This window comes from Thamnophis sirtalis, unplaced genomic scaffold (assembly GCF_051295495.1).
Source record: "Thamnophis sirtalis isolate CommonGarterSnake01/CBP01778 unplaced genomic scaffold, rThaSir2_p1.2 scaffold_6, whole genome shotgun sequence".
Classification (NCBI taxonomy): domain Eukaryota; kingdom Metazoa; phylum Chordata; class Lepidosauria; order Squamata; family Natricidae; genus Thamnophis; species Thamnophis sirtalis.
The window spans coordinates 77137899-77156966 of record NW_028261386.1 but is presented as its reverse complement, the minus strand read 5'-3'; the positions used below and the strand labels follow the sequence as shown (position 1 = coordinate 77156966).

The 19068-nt window shown below is 37.6% G+C and overlaps 1 protein-coding gene and 2 non-coding genes across 3 annotated transcripts; all 3 read right to left on the bottom strand.

Annotated features, from left to right (window-relative positions):
- Nucleotides 1–237: 237 nt before the first annotated feature.
- On the bottom strand, nucleotides 238–18405 carry TCP1 (t-complex 1). Its single transcript, XM_014051905.2, has 12 exons — nucleotides 18250–18405; nucleotides 16021–16106; nucleotides 14785–14913; nucleotides 13087–13184; nucleotides 11750–11860; nucleotides 11386–11567; nucleotides 3889–4015; nucleotides 3220–3395; nucleotides 2772–2895; nucleotides 2310–2502; nucleotides 1863–2026; nucleotides 238–671 (listed from the first exon to the last, which is right to left on the bottom strand). The coding sequence occupies exons 1-12, from the start codon at nucleotides 18317–18319 to the stop codon at nucleotides 455–457; spliced, it is 1677 nt and encodes a 558-aa protein (XP_013907380.1). The 5' UTR covers nucleotides 18320–18405; the 3' UTR covers nucleotides 238–454.
- On the bottom strand, nucleotides 14369–14503 carry LOC148045040 (small nucleolar RNA SNORA29). Its single transcript, XR_015697222.1, has one exon. It is a non-coding gene; the product is annotated as a small nucleolar RNA SNORA29 (small nucleolar RNA).
- On the bottom strand, nucleotides 16504–16641 carry LOC148045039 (small nucleolar RNA SNORA29). The gene has a single exon (XR_015697224.1). It is a non-coding gene; the product is annotated as a small nucleolar RNA SNORA29 (small nucleolar RNA).
- Nucleotides 18406–19068: the final 663 nt, after the last annotated feature.

Here is a 19068-nt window from a genome sequence, read left to right as displayed (position 1 = left end):
ATCTTTTAGAAGGCGGCAGCCTATACACCTACTATTCACACCCACCCCAATAACCTCTAGCGATAACTTCATCCTACCTTTGAGAAAAATAGCCATTACATTATAACTTTTCCCCCTTTCTCCAATACTAGCATAAGCTACGACCAGTTTATGTGTACACAAGGGAGGGGTTTTTATATTCGGCTGCATTATTCCCAGTAGCAAAATACTTACAAGAAATGCACCAAAAGCTATGTGTTTGGCTGTAACTTGACTTTATTAGTGCTGAAGCCCTCAGGTTTTCTCCAACATCTTCCCCTTTACAATCTGCATTATACTACTGATACAAATACAAAATATGGCCATATTTCATTTATTTGCTAGTTATGCAGAAGTCTGACAGCTTGCTTTCATCAACATACTAGTTAATACAGACTTGAGAAAATTTCACAGGAATAGGCAAATAAAAATTCATTTAGTCTTCAATTGCTCCAGATTGAACTGCATCTTCATAGCATCCTCCTTTTTCACCTTTACTTTCAGGGTGCAACTTAATAAGATCATCAATTCGAAGAATAGTAATTGCTGCTTCTGTTGCAAACTTTAAACTCTTTGTTTTGACTACAGTAGGCTCATATACACCAGCTTGTTTATTGTCACGTGGTTTCCCATTGATTAAATCAAGACCGATCCTTAAAAAAAGAAAAAGAAATAGTGTTTTAAACTGGAATGTACATTTCAAATGTCTTCAGTATTCTCAAAACCTGAACCTGAAACAACTTCAAATTTTTCAGCATCAAATGCAACATAAATCAAATAGTACTTAATAAAGGTAAAGGTTCCCCTCACACATATATGCTAGTCATTCGACTCTAGGGGGTGGTGCTCATCTGTTTCAAAGCTAAAGAGCCAGTGCTGTTTGAAAACATCTCCAGGGTCATGTGGCTGACATGACTAAATGCCAAAGGTGCACGGAACACTTATCTTCCCACCAAAGTGGTCCCTATTTTTCTACTTGCATTTTTACATGCTTTTGAACTGCTAGGTTGGCAGAAGCTGGGACAAGTAATAGGGGGCTCACTGTTATGCAGTACTAGGGATTCAAACTGCCGACCTTTCTGATCAACAAGCTCACATTGCATTTTGGGGATACAGGTGCGCACTTTGGGCACTCGGTACCAAAAAGGTTAACCATCACTGATATAGGGTAAATAGATAATGTGTAGCATAAAAAAATCCAAATATTCCAAACAATGGCAATTTCCGGTCAGGGCATGCTGATTCTGCTAAGGTTCATACGTTTTCCAGAAGTTAATACTCCAAATTAAAACGTTTGTGAAGTCCCAAGGAAAGTTTGTTTCAAGCTCACAGCCCGGAGCCTCCTCTCTAACTGTCCAGCGGTGCGGGACTCCTGTTAGTGCAGCAAGACCAGCTTGTGCAAAGGTAAAAAGTTAAAAAGGCAGCAGTACAGAGACTCGAGGGAGAGAGGTGGGAGGAATCACAAGTAGGAAAAAACACGAACTAAAACCTTAAGGCAAAAACCTCTGAAGCCAAGCCGAGAGTCAGAAAAGTACTCTTTCTGGGCCAAAGACTGAGGTTAATCTGCGGGGAGTCAGGCGGAGGAGTGGCCTCAAATTCTACCTCAATCTCTAGATTTTGCACACCCAAATACACATACCACTCCATTTCTTCTGATAAATATCAAGAACACTCCACATTATATAAGACCAAACACCAACACTTTCTTTAAACTGTATGCTAGGCATCTTAAAACTAGAAATCATTTTGACCTTGGATGCCCAATTCGGATTCAACAAGATTAAGCAAACATGCATAAAGCAAATCAATATTCTCATGTCGCCATCAATTCTATGCACACTTACCACTTCAAATTTTTGCGATCTGGATTCACTTGTGCTTCATTGTGAAATGCTCTGAGCTTTGCAACAAGATCTATAGCATCTTGAGCAGCATTAACTGCTAACGTATTTGGAATAACTAGAAGAGATCTTGCAAATTCTGCTATAGCAAGCTGTTCCCGTGACCCCTAATTTGAAGAAAAATTTTATTAATATTTAAGTTAATATATGATGAAATAATACAGAGAGGTAATGAAGCTATACTTGCTGGATGTGCTGAAATGAAGACTGGATAGCCACCATAAATAAAGCTTTAATATGGTCTGCACCAAGCAGGATATAGGACTTGATAGTTAAATGGCCCCCTCCAGTCCCAGTTCTATAAACTTTTCAGATATAGATAGGACTGAATATTAATAGAAGTCTGATTTCCTAAGAAAAACTTAATTTAAACTTTAACTAAATACTTACCATGCTGGTTGCATAATTTTCTAGATAAATGGAAAGTGCTGCTTCAACTGCACCCCCTCCTGGTACAACAGACTTTGACTCTAATATTCTTTTGACTACACAAAGAGCATCATGCAAAGACCTCTCCATTTCATCACACATGAAGTCATTTGCTCCTCGTAATATAATAGCAGCTGAGGTCCGTGCTTTAGTACTGTTTCAGAAAGAGAAAAAAATTCCTTGTGAAATAATTATCTAACCTTGAGGGTAGGAAAATGGTAGAATTGAGTGTGTCCAAGTCCATCAACGAAGTCAAGACATTTACTGTCTCAACATTATAGGGGGACTAAAATCAATCTATCCCACGCGTATAACTGCTCATACAATTTGAAAATAGCATGGCAGCAATTAAATGGGAAATATTTTCAAAGGTTACAACAAAATGCATTCATTACAAATTATATAAGGTAGGTATTTCCTTACTTTTTAATTAAAATCAATTCGTCATCACAAATTCGTTCTTGAACCACCTCTTCTGCTTGTCCCAGCATTGATACTTCAAAAGTTTCTTCACCTTCCAGATTTGCCAGAGTAGAACAAACAGTGGCTAACACAAAGTAAAAAAGATTTGATAAAATCACAATTGTATATATCTACTAGTCTGAAGGAACATTAGTAATCTTCTACATCAGCAATCCTAACCTTTCTGGTTCTATGAACAGACAGCAGCAGGGTGGGCTTTGATTTGTTTTGCACACGTGCACCTATTGCGCAAATGTAGCTTTATACGCTTGTGCACTCATCCATTGCTTGTGCAACCCATTTCCCAACAGGCTATGGACTTAGGGGTTGGGCCCCCGTTCTACATAATTAAGCTCTGTATTGACAAGACATGTAAACTGTGATCATATTTAGAGATGCCTGTAATTACCTCCAGAAGCCTTAGCAATGTGTTTAAGGTCTCTTTTTAGAACTCTGCGCACTGCCATAGCACCAGCATCCCCAAAGTATTTCAGACACATATCATCAATGCCTCCAGTGGTCAAAATAACATTTGCTCCTGTAACCAAGATCTTCTGAATTTTTTCTTTAGTGATGTCAGCCTCTCTGCATAAGAAAGTGCACACCGATTAAACTATGAACTTAAATTCAAGAGAATCACAAAAGTTTTTAAATAAAATTGTTGGAAGTGTGTCAAAATAATACTTTAACTATGCCTCCCTCAAAAATCAAGTATAGATGAAATCTATTTCTCCATTATTACATTGGATCTTTTGGTTAATTTTTAACACTAATTCAAGGGAGATATTTCAGGATACTATCAATAAATAAAAGGCATTACTAACTTTTAAAAAACTAGGTACAGGAATGATAAATTAAACTTAACCAGATCTTGCAAATTACAGATTAATGTAGCTATTGGATATAGAAAGAATGTTTGACAGAATACTGTCACATTCTTAGTCAAACTTTGGATTTAAGATGCCATTCTCTTACTAAGTGGGACAAATGATAGAAATATACAGATTGATTTATTTTTCCTATTTCAAAGCTGCCAATCAGCATCATTTCAGTTTAAAAAGCTGTGTCTATAGAATACCTCTGTCTAATCTGTTCCAGTTTTTCTGGGTCTGTGATTAGCACCTGAACACCAAGCTTCATTTTAGTTTTCTGTAGGCTGAAATCAAGGCATGCAATTTTGGCATTAACTATTCTCTTAGGCATACCTAAAAGAAAAAGAAAAATGCTCTTAAGATTCTATATAAAACTTTAATGCATCTAAAACACAGTGATAACTTCTTTTCACAGTTATCCCTCAGTTTACATCTATTCACTTTTATAAGCATTATAAAAATTGACTTGTATATGCTTTCCGAAACGGAAAAGGTCCCACTTCATTATAAATAGTGAGGTTAGATCAGTGATGAACATTTTTTGGCTCTCGTGCCATGGGGGGGAAGAGCGCAGGGAGGTCGTGTGTGGATGTGCCGCACCCATAATGCAACGTTCGACTCCCCCCAGTGTGCATGCGCTCATGAGAGACCGCCCCATTTTTCCATGCTTTTTTCGCCCTCCCCAGGCTTCAGAGGCTTTATAGGAGCCTGGGGAGGGTGAAAACAGCCTCCCCTGCCCCCCCCCCCCCCCCGGAGGCTTCAGAGACCTTCAGGAGGCTTCCCTGAAGCCTCCAGAGGACTACAAAGGACCCTACGAGCAAACTGGAAGTCACTTCCGGTTTGCTCGGAGGGTTGGTTTAAGCCCCCCCGAGGCTTCAGGAACCTTCAGGAGGTTTCCTTGAAGCCTCCATAGGACTAAAAAGGACCCTACCAGCAAACAGGAAGTGAGGCTTCAGGGACCTTCAGGAGCCTCTGGAAGGCTTAAGCTGACCCTCCGAGCAAACCGGAAGTCTGTTTCCAAACTTCCTGTTTGCCCATAAGGCCAGTTTTTTTGCGCTCTGGAGGCTTCAGGGAAGCTCCTGAAGCCTCCGGGGGGGCTCTTTTCGCCCTGCCCGGGCTTCTATAAAGCCTCTGGAGCCTGGGCAAAAAATGGCTTTAAAAAAGGCTGAACTCAGACTTCCTGGGCGGGACTTACTGATGGAAGCAGCTAAACATAGCTGCTCCCGAATTACCAGTCGCGTTATCTGTTTAGATGATCATCTATCAGACATCTGACAGACACCTTACTCTTCGGGCAAGAAGGGAAGGAGAGAAGTTTTGTCGAGCAAATGCCTTTCTGATCTTTGCAGATTCGGTGTCTGCGAAGAGAGGGGGGCCAGCTGAAGGCAGAACTGTTCCGTGCTGGAAATCTCCAGCTGCTTTGCAGCACAAAGTAAGCGTCCCTCCCACTCAGAACAAAGACTGAATTACTTGATTTCAAAACGAGCGGAACTCGTATGCGAGAGCATTAATTGTTTATTTAAATCCTAGCTTCTTTTTTACAAGATCCTCGTCCGTTATTTTATCTATTTAAAGAGGCACTTAAAATGGCGACGAGCCAGTTGAATTGCTGAGTAACAATGTTTATCTAGTTATACGGAGTTTCAAAACTTCAAAGGAAGGGAGTGATTTATTATTTTGCGTCACAGCCGGCCAACAGATCTTTACTAATTAGTTTCACTTTTAAAAGACTCTTTGCTAATATAGAGACATTCAAAACGGTGATGAATATGCTGAACTGTTTCGTTACAATGCTTATTTTTTGAAACCTTCTGCAAAGTCCTACGAAGTTTTTTTTTTTAAAAAAACCTCAAAATAAAGGGGTGATTTAGTACCTCTTTCCACAACTGTATAGCGGGCCAGTAGAGTTTTCCTAATTGCTTGAAGATAAAACTTGGAATGGTCTCAAAACCAAATCCTAATCTGAAACCCCCTCCTTCAGCCCCCAGAAGCACATTGCCAATACTTGGTACAAAGTCGCAGCCACCGCCCTCTATGCCCCCTACTGGAGAGTTACTAACGACAGAACTCTTCCTGAGAGAACTGAGTGAAGCTCATAACATGCTGACAATTAAAGTGGAAAACAAACTGAAAGATTTTAAAGAGGAGATAAAAGAGGAGATAAAAGAACTTAAGGAGGACTTGTATGATAAAATTGATGCCAGGGTTGCTAAAATTAAAGATGATATGCTGGGGCTTGTAACTGTACTGACAGAACATGTTTCAGGAGTTGAAGATAGTTTAGAGGATCTTAATCAAGCTAATACTAATTTGACATTGAAAACAGAGGCGGTGCAACAAAAAGTTGAAAATGCTGAAAAAGAAATTATTATGATACAGTACAGACAAATGGAACTCGCATTAAGAGTAAGGGGGTTGCGTGAAGAAAAACAGGAAAACCTGAAACAGATTCTTTCAGAAGCTTTTGATAATCTGGTGGGAAGACCGGGGGCTCAGTTTGACTGGCAAATCGACAAAGTTTATCGCGTTAACTCTTGGGTGGCAAAGCAGAAGCAGCTTCCTCGAGACATTGTTATATATTTCACTACAAGAGAGCTCAGAAACACGATATTACAAGAGTCTTATAAAACTAAGCTCCAGATTGGGGGTCAAGATCTGACAGTTCTGAAAAAGATACCACCTCAAATGCTAAGAGCCAGGAGAGATTATGCCTTTTTAGTTGAAGAACTTAGAAATCATCAGATACAGTACAGATGGGACGCGCCATTTGGCATCATACTTACACTGGACAGGCAAAGATATCGTCTCAACTCCGTATGGAAAGCCTGAGATTTCTACCATAATATTTTGAAGGTTGGACATTCTGCATCTTCTGGACCCAGAGAAAGATCACAAGAAAGACAAGACAGACAGCAAATCAAACAACTACCAGATAAGATGGATCATCTCTCTCCTCTAGAAGCGCAAGGTGTTAAGGAACAGAGACCTAGCCGTATGATTACCAGACGAATGGAGCAACAACCTCAGAAGCCGTGGGAGGAGCTAGGCCAAAGGTTAAACAGGCCATGCAGGAGGCTCTAAAAAAGCTTCAGCTAACCAAAGGTGACAACTAAGATTTTAACATGGAATGTCAACAGATTGAATTCTCCACAGAAGAGAAGGAAAATATTTCACTATCTTAAACAGTTCAAGAATGATATAATTTGTTTACAAGAAACTCATATTAAATCAACCGATCAAAAATATCTGGGTAACCCAAGATTCGGTCAACATTTTGTAGCTTCTGCTATGGAAAAGAAAAATGGTATAGTTGTATACTTAAGAAAAAATATGAAAGCTGAATTAATTGAAGCAGATCCCTATGGAAGGTACATTGCATTAGATCTAATCCTAGAATGGAAAAAGACATTGTTTTGGGGAATTTATTCTCCTAATCAACAGCAAGACAGTTTCTATAGAAATCTTCACGCTAAATTAGTACAGTGGGATTATAGGTCTTGTATATTAGTGGGTGACTGGAATGGTGTTATAGATACCAAGAGAGATAAGAAGATTTCTCGCCCAAACACTAAGATACGAGCAAAACTACCTAAATCCTTTTTTGACATGATGGATGACTTTGAACTGAGAGATATCTGGCGAGAAAGAAATGCAGAGGAATATGATTTTACCTTTTTTTCTGATAGGCATCAATCCTTTTCCAGGATTGATTTCATATTAACCACTAATGATTTGCTTTCTAGGGTGAAAAAGACAAAGATTGCGGCTAGGGTCCTTTCGGATCATAACCTAGTCTGGATGGAATTGGGAGGGGTGGTACAAGCAAGAAGGTCTTGGAGATTGAATGAAAACTTATTTAGATATGAAAAGTATATCAATGATTGTAAAAAATTGCTAACTGAATACTTTGTTTTTAACATGAATAAGGATACACCTATGGAATCTGTATGGGATGCAAGCAAAGAGTATATGAGAGGAGTATTGATAAATATAAATAAATCACAGACATAAACAAGGGGTAAAACGAACAGAGTTAGAGGAGGAAATTAAGAGGAAAGAGTTGGAGTTAACAATGAATCCAGCCGATACAAAGGTCAAGGAAGCAATCACCATATTAAAATCCCAATTTGATATGTTGATCTCCGACCAGGTAGCCACCAGTTTATTATACGCAAAACACAATACTTTTTGTAATGCAAATAAACCTGGCAGGTGGTTAGCTTATCAGATTAGGAAAAAAAAGAAAATTCAAAATATATCTAAATTGACCTACAAAGGGAAGGAGGTATTTCAACAGGATGAGATTCAAAAGGCATTCCGTAAAAAAGACATTTTTTACAGAGTTGTATAAGGGGGATAAAATTAATGGTTTAGATATAGACAAATACTTAGATAAAGAAAAAATACCCTTAGTTAAAGAACAACACAGGCAAAAATCGAATCAACCAATAACCTCGGGGGAAATTTTACAGGTAATTAAACAGTTAAAGTCAGGGAAGGCTCCAGGCACAGATGGCTTGACAGCGGCTTATTATAAAAACTTACAGTTGGAAATGGTAGAACCTCTTAGAGAATTATTTAATAAGATTCAAATGGAAGGTAAGGTACCTCCTTCATGGAAGACAGCCTTTATATCTTTGATACGCAAAGATCAAGATACTACTCAACCAAAAAACTACAGACCTATTTCATTACTTAATGTATACAAAATTTTTACTAAAATACTAGCAAATAGGTTAATGCTGGTTATCCAACAATTGATACACGCTGATCAAACAGGTTTTATGCAAGGGAGACAGATGAAAAGTAATGTTAGATTAATTATTAATGCATTAGAATACTTGGGAAAGAACAATCAAATCCCTGCTGCGTTCATATTTCATATCTTGGAGTTAATATTGCAATCTCAAATGGGAAATTATACAAGTATAATTATGAACCACTCTGGCATAGTATAAAGATAGAGATGAAAAAATGGGAGAAGTTATCCTTATCTTTGCTGGGAAGAATCGCGGCAGTGAAAATGAATATCTTACCAAAATTTTTATTTCTTTTCCAAATGTTACCTATACTTAAAAAAGATGCGAATCTTTTAGAATGGCAGAAGGGTATCAATAAATTTGTATGGGCAGGAAAGAAGCCGAGAGTAAAGCTGAAAATAATGCAAGATATACGCGAGAGGGGAGGCTTGAAACTACCCAATTTAAAACTATATTATGATGCAGTGTTGTTGTCCGTAATTAGTGATTGGATCAATTTAACTAATGATAGGATACTGAACCTTGAGGGATATGATCTGGTATATGGTTGGCATGCTTACTTGTTATTTAATAAAAAACTGGACAAAAACTTTAAAAGTCATATCTTAAGAAATACTTTACTGCGGGTTTGGAAAAAATTAAATGATAAGATACCTAATTCCTAGACATGCAATTGAAAATATAAATATGGCACAAAAACAGGATAGAATTACTTATAGACAGCTTCTTATTTTGGAAGGAGGGGCACTACAATTAAAATCCTTAGAGGTATTAAAAGAGGAGAAGGCAGTTCAAACATGGTTCCAGTATGGGCAATTACAGGCCAGGTGGAAAATAGATCAAAAAATTGGTTTTGTCCAAATTGAGGACAACTTATTTAAACAAATAAGAGATCAAAGTTTAATGCATATAGAGGATATACAATGTATTAGTACAGATAGATTCGGAAACAGAGTTAGTTAAAGATTGTGTGGTAAGGTCGGCTCAAAATATTGAAGAACCAATAACGTTGGATACATGGGGAAAAATTTGGGTAAGAAATGTGAAATTTACACAAGCTCAAAACCTGAGAGAAAATTTTTACAAGATGTTCTATAAATGGCATTTAGATCCTAAAAAGCTGGCTTCTATGTATCCGAATTTACAACCCAAATGTTGGAGATGTGGTTCTCTCAGTGCTACCTATTTCCATATATGGTGGACTTGCCAAACGGTTAAGGCATTTTGGATAAAAATATGGTGGATTATGCAAAATATCTTTAAAAGGATAAATTTACTCCTCAGTTATTTTTGCTAGGTATAAGTACTGACTTTACAGCGGTAGAGACTAACTTGATCCTGCATTTAATAACGGCAGCAAGACTGTTGGTGGCGCAATAGTGGAAGAAGGAAGACCTGCCTACAACTCAAGAATGGACATTGAAAGTTACAAATTTAGCCGAGATGGCTAAAATATCGGCATATCTTAAAGATCATTCAAATGAGAGATATAAACGAGACTGGAAAAAATGGATTGACTATATACAAAATAAATACAGGACCAAGAAATTCCAATTAGCCTATGCTTAAGATCAGGAATGATTTAAATTGTTTAAAGTTAGCTTAACAAGAAGAAGCTAAGATCAATGTAGAGATGTTATTAATTTCTTTATTTCTTTTTTCTCAATAGATTTTAGACTGTGTTTGTTAAAAATCTATACCGTGTACGGGTTCTGGGAATTCGGGGGGGGGGGAGGAGGGAGGGATACATATTAGGCTAGACACGATGTGTTAGATCTCAATGCAATGTGACTTCACATGTATACTGTTTTTCTATATTTTTTTCTTTAAAAATAGGATAAGCCAAGTACATTAACATATAGTGGAAATACATACACCAAGGGGAGGAGGAGGAGGAAAGAAGAAAGATGGGTAGAGAGGGATGGGAGAGAGGGTGGGGAGGAAGGCAAAAAGGGGGCAGCGGATCTGGAGAGAGGAGTGGTAGAGGGCGAGGGGAAGTAGGGTAGAGGGAGATGATGGAGGGAAGATAGAAAGTTGGAGGGTGGTGGAAGAAAGAGGTGTATGGAGAATGGAAGAGGTATATTGGGCTTTTATTTTGGGGGGCATTGTCGACAAGAGAAATTGATGCAATTATTGTTTAATACTGTATGGTGTATACATGTGAGTGTATGAAAATGAAAATAAAATGTACTAAAAAAAAAAGGCTGAACTCAGCTGGCCAGCGCACGCATGCGCGCTGGCCAGCTGACAGGGCAATGCCTCGTGTGCCCTGACAAATGGTTCCGCGTGCCACCTTTGCTTCCAAGATTTTGAAGGCATATCATTGCATACATCAAGTGAATTATATTTCTGCTTAATTACTACTGAAATACAAAGCTAAATGTTCGGAGATCACCTTGCACAATCATCAATTTATCAGAAAATTTTCTTCCCTAAGAGATGTATAAAAACAATTACTTTTCTTGTGGAAACAAAAAGTTTCCCGATGTCTTCTGTTCACCATAGGAGAATACATTTATAACGAAGAATTTCTGTGTTCCATTATGAATCCTATCACTTTTCTCAGTCTTTGAACTATCACTTTCTGCCCTGGTCAAATGCTTTCAGACAATTTATGGGGGGAAAGTTAAACTGACTATTAAATTTAAACTTATAATCATACCTAACTAATACCTTACCCTGATAGGGAAAGTACAAACCTGATTTAGAAAAGTCATCTCCATTCAACCAAAGTGGATGATCATATATCTGAAAATACTTGCCTCAACTCTATTACAAATGTGTAAAATAATTTCAACCTCTATGTTGTTATATTATTTCTTCTAGCTAGCCAACATCAGTCAAAAATACCATTTCTAAAAACTTGTTTATATGCAAATATAAAACTGTGATTACTTTTAAAATTATGTCTATTTACTGCTTTATAGGGTGGGATGATCTTACCTTGGGAGCCCACAACACAATTTAATGCATAGCCATTTACAAGAATACTCTCTTTCTGACTGCGACCATGTGCCTTCAAAACATTGATAGAGCTGATAGGATAATGTGGTTGTCCCTTTTGATCTGTATATTTTACTGCAAGTACAGCATCTACTACCATGTTGGCAAAGAAGTCACTGTCACTACAAGAATACTGTTAAGGTTAACATAATCTAATACATGAAATGTAAATCCTATATGTCTCACAACACTGAGAATTACAAATGCTAATAAAAATGCCATTTTTCTTCAGAAGTTAAATACTTCAGTCAGTATTTGATTTCTACACAATACCCGTTCCTAAGTTTTCTCTGTGAAAGGATACACTCCTATGATTTTGGATGACATTGATGTTTTTGCTGCATTAATAAGACAGTCTTTGCCCAACTCATCTGAATTAATAACCAAATTTTCATTGATGTAGCGAACTGCCTCTCTGTTGGGGAAAAGAAACTCAGAAACTCAGTATTTTCACAGAATCATCAGAATTCAAACTGAAAGCTTTCAATTTAAAAATGTTGATTAAAATACATATAATAGGAGTGTGCAAAACTTACTACTTCAGGGATCATTGTAAGTTCTATTTTCTTCCAGACTATACAATTGTGGCCATTCTGGTGAGTGGACCAACTATTTACTTCTGGAGTTTTCCAGAAGAAAAGAGAACCAGAATGTTCTGTCCCCCAAACAGTAAATTGGCCCTGCATTTTCTTGCTTTCTAATATTTTAAAACGTATCACTAAACATTTAAAAATGCATATCTAGTTTTTAAACAAAGCATATCATATCTATAGTGCACTTAATCATTAAACATAAAAGCTTCAAACAATTTAAAGATTTCATGGGAAATATAGGTCAATTCTATATTCTAGCAAAATCCCTATTATGCTATCAAGATTGAGATATGCTGCCATCATGACAGATACATTAGCAGAACAGCTAGATCAGTTTTATTAAATTTATATGCCACCCATCTAATTGACAAATGACTCTGGGCACTTTATAAATATGATAAACACAGGTATAAAATATTAAAACATTAAATACGAAGTGAACCAACTTAAAAGCCAGGACCAAAATACTATGGGGTAGAGTTATAGACTGATTTATATAAAGATAAATATTCATTTGGCCAAAGGATAAAATGGGAACAAAGTGTTCCCTGTCAATGAAAGTCAGACTATTGTTGACCAACTTGCCCCTAAACCCTTATGCTTTATTACAACTTGGTATAGGTAGCACAATGAATTCTAACAAATCTAAAATTGTACTATAACCCTCAAACATTAAGACAGTAACAACAATCCTTTCTTTCCATTGGTGAAATCCGTTCTGACAAAGTTTATCTTTTACATGCTCACTCATAAACACCTGCTTGCATCTATGTTCAAAACTAGCTTTCCAGTTGATTGTTATTGCGGGCAGATAACAGCACTCCAGCATCATAGAACCCTCAGTGAAAGGGCTCTATCTATTTGTCAGTTACCTCATCATTGATAGGAAGTCATCAATATTTGAAAAAGAGTTATGTGGACCATCGATATTTGAAAAATGCTATATTGATTTTAAAAAATGCATTAGCTGAAACTTTGAAACTTAATTGTAAAATTTTCCCATTATATTTTATACAATTTATCATTTAAGTGTATTAGTAGGTCTTACTTGCAAGCAAGACGATAGCCACTAATGACAGAAGTCGGATGAATTTTCTGTTTCACCAATTCATCTGCATTTTTCAAAAGTTCTGCAGCAACAATTACCTATGAAAGAGAACATTTTATTTAAAACTACTGTGAAAAAGTTATGCCCTTGATGCAAACAAATCAAAAATAAAAAACGCACATAAATTTTATTTCATCTTGAAAAACTCATAAGGTGTATTTGTTTCGGGAAGCAGAGCTATTCAATTTACTCTAACACACGGTCCAAGTTACAGGTGTATAGAACTTTTTCTTTTGAATACTATTGAGCCTGAAGTTGTGCAGAACATCTAATTTTCTTGGAAATTTTCAACATTGAAAGAGCTATATTATATTCCCTACGATCATGGAATATAATCACAAATTAATGAGAAGCCATGGAGGTAGAATGAACCAGCCAGGACAAAAAATAATCTGAAAATAATTTTGCCACATTGAAGGCAAGGAAGTGCACAGGCCTTTAGCTGACATTTCAGATGCTGTTGACCGTAACTAAAAGACTGACCTAGAATAGCCAAGCTCATTGGCATGTACTTGTAAAAATATCCCAAGGGAAGGCTACCCTAGAGTTATCTTGGGAGCCTAAGAACGTTTTCTGGATTTAAATTCTTGTATTACAAACTATTTAATCCATCATTAGAGTTTAAAATGATTAGTTGTCCTCAAGTTTTTGCATTTCTTTTAGTAGGTTGGCAAGATAATAAGCAAGCTCTGGCTATAGACAAGAAATTAAAATGTTAGTTGCTCACATTTGTCACAATTAAATTGTGATGTTGATCACATCACAATTAAATACATGCCTTCTTTTTCTGAAAGTAGCCCTTCATTAGCTATATAATTGGGACCAGCAACACCGTCACTAAGTGATGTGGTCATAAAAGCACATTTGCACATCAATTTACAAAGCCATTTCCAGCTGCAGTTGTTAGTAATCTCATGCAATTGTAGCATCATAGTCCCATGATTACCATTTATGATCTCCTGCTGACTTCTCCATTGACTGTGCTTGTTGGAAGCCAGTAGTGAGGACCATAAATGGTAATCATGTAACCCCAGAACCCTGTGATCACTGTAATTGTGGATCGGTTTCCAAGGACACAAATTGTGATCACATGATCGCAGAGGACACTGTGACCATCACAACTTGAAAAACTGTCCATAACTCTCCTTGTTCAGCATAATTGTATCTTCAACAGTCACTGAACAAATATTTGAGGACTACCTGCATAGAATTAAAATTATTCTATAATATGTTCTGCCACTTCATATAGGAAAAAGATATTGTTAGTCTTCTCCTTCAGACTTTGGCAGTCATTCCTTTATCCCATAAGCATAGCCATTTATTATGTAGAGGAAATAAATGGTAGTTAAATGGGAATGTTTTTGTTTCATCTTTTAGAGGCAAATTTAACTAGCCCTAAAAATGGATTTAGAATTGTAGCGTCTGTGAAGACACATCATGCTAATTCTTCATATCCATGTGAAACTGTATTTTAACTGAAGACAGTGCCAGAGCTAGTGCTGTTTTGGTGCTATAAATTATTAAAAGGGACAGAGGTTAATTTCACATACTTGCATTAAAAAATGTAAGTTTTAAATATGATTAATGCTACTTCAATGTTGATATGGTCATGAGAGAATATAATATAACCATACATACCACAGAAGTAGTCCCATCTCCAACTTCTCTGTCTTGCAATTCTGCTAGTTCACACAATACTTTTGCAGCAGGATGTTCTACCTCCAACAATTTCAGGATAGTTGCACCATCATTAGTAATGGTCACATCCTAATATTCCAAATACACAAAAATAATTCATGAAGCTTAATATCGATTGGATCACAGAATATAATAAATAGTTGCCTTTCAATTAGTGATGTATTCAGTTATGTAACCATCATATAGCTAACAATCCAACAGTAGGTACTGCTAAATAATAGCTGCTTTCTTTGCATAATCTATCCTCTAAAAATCATGGTTTTGTCAATGAGCCTGGTGACTATAAATGGAAACAGACCCAATCAAGTGGCTGATTTGATTGTGTTGTTGATGCCATGGGGAATGGCAGTGGAGAGGGTTATATGGTGGGTTTTTTAAATTTTGTAAGCCACCCAGATCCACCTATGTGTGAGGTGTGGCTATATAAATGTATTAAATGTGTAAGAATATGCTACTGTCCTTATTAAGTTCTAGAATTACTATTTAGTTTCATCCCACCCGTATTTTTTACAACCTAATTGTCCTTCCTCTTCCTATTTTCCATACAACCACTACCTCATGAAGTGGGTTGGGCTGACTGTGACTGGTTCAAAATATATTCCTGATATGGAAAATATTTTCCTGATATGGAAACATCAGTGTGAAAGTACCTCTATCAAATTAAAGCTAAAGAAGCAAAGAAAAAGAAACAGAGGAGCTTGAATGCCATCGTTGGCTAATGCCAGGAATACTATTGGCCATTTTTTAAATTCTATTTATCCTGTTTTTGTTTATTCTGTTTCTATTTCTTTTTTATTTTAGAAATATAGTACAAAGTTAAAAATAAATGTTGACTTAGTGAGGCAGTCCAAAAACTGCTACCAAGGTGTTTTTGTGTTTTTTTTGGCTATTCCAGAGCAAAAGAAGAAGCTATTAGTTTGGCTATTTATGATAGATTTCTGAGTATTCTAGACTTTTTTGACACCTGTGGGAAAACTACATACATACAGAGGTAGAGGTAAAGGATTTTTTTCTTCTTTTTCAGATCAGGGAGACGGAAAGAATGCTGGGGTGGAGGAAAAACCCTCCCACCATATTAATGGCTACCTTGAATAAAATGATTACTCAGCTTCCTACTTTTAAATTTAAGACACATTATTTTCTACTGGTAGTTTCAAAAAAGGAAGATCTACTTACACCAATGTCATCCACCAGCATTTTATCCAAGCCAACTGGACCCAGTGAACTCTTTACAATATTAGCAATTGAAGCAGCAGCTGTAACTGTTTCAACAAAAGATTGTTTTTTTCATAAGCAGAATTGTTTTCTAAAAATTTAACTGATGCAATGCAAGTGCTAAATACATGCTTTTAAATATTTTAAAAATAACAAATAGATTTGGGCAATAAAACTGGCAATTACTATTTTGTTTAGGATTTAACTACTGTCTCATTTACACACAAACGTATTTTGTAGTTGAATTTGAAAACAGACTCTGCTGTAACTTATACAAAGCAGGAGCTTTATACACAGGGCATAGTTTGTGATCCAACCATTCAGCTTATCATAAGCAAAATTTAAGACATGAAGACTTTTATGCATAATTATCTTCAGGATTTTTGCATCTACCAACAAAGGAACAACATGATTCAGTCTTAGAAATACTGTACTTGTCTTTGTAATGCTTTGTTCTGCCATTTCATATATATAAAGAAGCTAATATTCATTCTTCTCCATCAGACTATGACAGACATTTATTTATCCCATAAGGATTATCTCTTATTTTGTAGTGCAAATAAGAGGCAGTACAATGGGACATTGTCTAACACCTAGCAATTTCTTCTGGAATTATTTTAACAAGGAAAATTAATGTATGACAATCCAGACAATCCAAATATAAGAGCATCCCTTTTTAAAAAAAAATCTCATATATACTTGGATAATCAAACACTATTTTTACATTGTCTCCTAACACTGAAACAAGAGATGCATAAATGCATAATGCCACAGGATCCAGAGTAAAAGAGACAGCATTTACAGTAGTTTTCTTCTCTAACATGTAAATAATTAAAGTAGTCCCATAGTTCAGCTGGGCTTCTGGTAACCACATGGAAACATGCTGTTTACTTAACAACACAAAAGTGGTTTGTCACTGTCTTTGTCCTCCTAAACTTTGGAACTTTAACTGTAACACAATACTGATATTTAATAATCAAAATGAACCCAGTCCAGTTATTTTCTACAATAGCCTGCTTTGCACATTATTTCTTGCAGGAGCAGAAAGCTAGATACTGGTATTTAAATATAAACTGTGGCAAACCACTTTACAAGACTGTATGTCTCTGAAATGAGACATTTAATTTAAACACCTCTAACTTCAACAGAAGTAATGACATAGAACTTCAACAGAAGTTCATGACATATTTTAATAGGACATAAAGGAGTATTTGACTCTGAAAAAAAAATGGTGTAAAAAGGACTAAAATGCTTCGACTATCAAGCTTACTTTTAAACTGCTGAATATATTCACTATGGTTTTAAAACTCTTACAGCCCACTGATAATTTATCTTCCCTCCCAAAGAGATTCTGCATCCAAGTGCAGCAACAAGCTTTTTCTCAACTGCCAGTGTATTACAGGCAGTCCTCCACTTACCACAATTGACCCCCAAATTTGTTGCTAAGTGAGAAATTTGTCAACTGAGCTCTGCCCCATTTTATGACTTTTCCTGCCACACTAGTTAAATATTAACAACTGCAGTTGTTAAATTAGTAACTTGGTTGTTAAGTGAATCTGGCTCCCCACCCTCGGCTTTGCTTGTCAGAAGATCGCAAATAGGGATCACATAATCCCAGGACACTGCAACTGTCACAAATCTTGAGTCACTTTGCCAAGCATCCAAATGCAAACCTCGTGAACATTCGGGTGCTGCAACGTTTCGCAGATGTGAAAAATGGTCACAAGTCACTTTTTTCAGTGCCGTTGCAACTAAACCCTAATACTCATTCATACGGGGCGTGACTCAAATTCTCCCACGTGGGAATCAGGGATAACTGTATGTCAGTTGCAGAGCGGGCAGATCTAAATGGAGCCCAGGCAGAACCGAACGGGGGGGGGGGGGAAGAGGACCGTAAGGTTACTGTAATGCGGCCCCTTCTTCCTAATCCTTTCCGGACACTTAACGAGACGCCGCCAATCTTTCTTCCCTTTCGGGTTAATCAAGTACACGTGCTTCAGTAGGGCCGACTTCGCACCCAGAGCCTACGCCATCCTGCTCGAGACCACGAGTTCAGACAGCCCGGCCGGCCTCGTTGGATGCCCACGCCCAACTTTCCACGCGCCAGAGACGAACGGCGAAGGAACCGTTAACTCTCCGGTGGCTCGAGCCTGTAGCGGCTTAAGGCCCGAGAGCTTCCGAGAATTTTACCGTTTTGTGTCCTGACGTTGTCGCCGGTGCTCCGCTCCCCAAAAACCGCCAAAGCCCCCTCCAGCGCCATTTTCCCGGACAAAGAGACAGAGGCAGCAACAGCGCACAAGCCTGCAGGGATTGAGGACGGCTAGGCGAGGCCTTATGGGAAGCTCCGCCCCCACGATCGCGACCTATAAGCCTATCGGTGGATGAGACGCGAATCGGCCGCCCGGGAGTGTCGTAAAACTAGCGTGAGTTGAAGCGAACTCCCCTGCTCGGCCTTTTGGGTCCTGGAAGACGATTGGTGAATCGGGCAAAAATGTCCCGCCCCTTTGTTTCGCGGAACAACCAATGGGAACAGACGGGTGGGATCAATGTGTTCTAGAAGATTCTAGCGAAGGTCAGAGTAGTCGCGAGGGCGTGTTGAGCGCTGCTTCTACCTGGCGGGCTCGCTAAATGAAAACGAATGGTCAATAAAAAAGAACGGTCCATGTCTTCTTTGTTTCTTATAAGAGCTGATCAAACTTTCCGCAAAGGCTTCTTAAAACGGAAATTAAACACGGTACATAACGTGTTAAAAATGCGCAATCACGTGGTCTGTCTCCAAATCAAGGTTGCACCGGATATGACTTGTTTCCTTTCAACGGAGATAGGAGAAAAAAGGAAAAGCGGCATTCCAAATGTTACATGCAGTACTCAGAAATCCGCAAGAATTTATTTAGTCTGATATTTGGATGCTTGTAATTTCAGCTGTAAAGGTTCCCCTTGCATATATGTGCTAGTCATTCCTGACTCTAGGGGGTGGCGCTCATCTATTTCAAAGCTGAAGAGCCAGCG

Coding starts and splice junctions, on each gene's coding strand:
- TCP1 (XM_014051905.2), bottom strand. CDS start 18,319: ATGGCGCTGGAGGGGGCTTTGGCGGTTTTTGGGGAGCGGAGCACCGGC. Junction 13,185..14,784: donor GAGATGGGACTACTTCTGTG/GTATGTATGGTT, acceptor TCTCTTTCATAG/GTAATTGTTGCTGCAGAACT. Junction 2,027..2,309: donor AAAATTATGCAACCAGCATG/GTAAGTATTTAG, acceptor TCTTCAAATTAG/GGGTCACGGGAACAGCTTGC.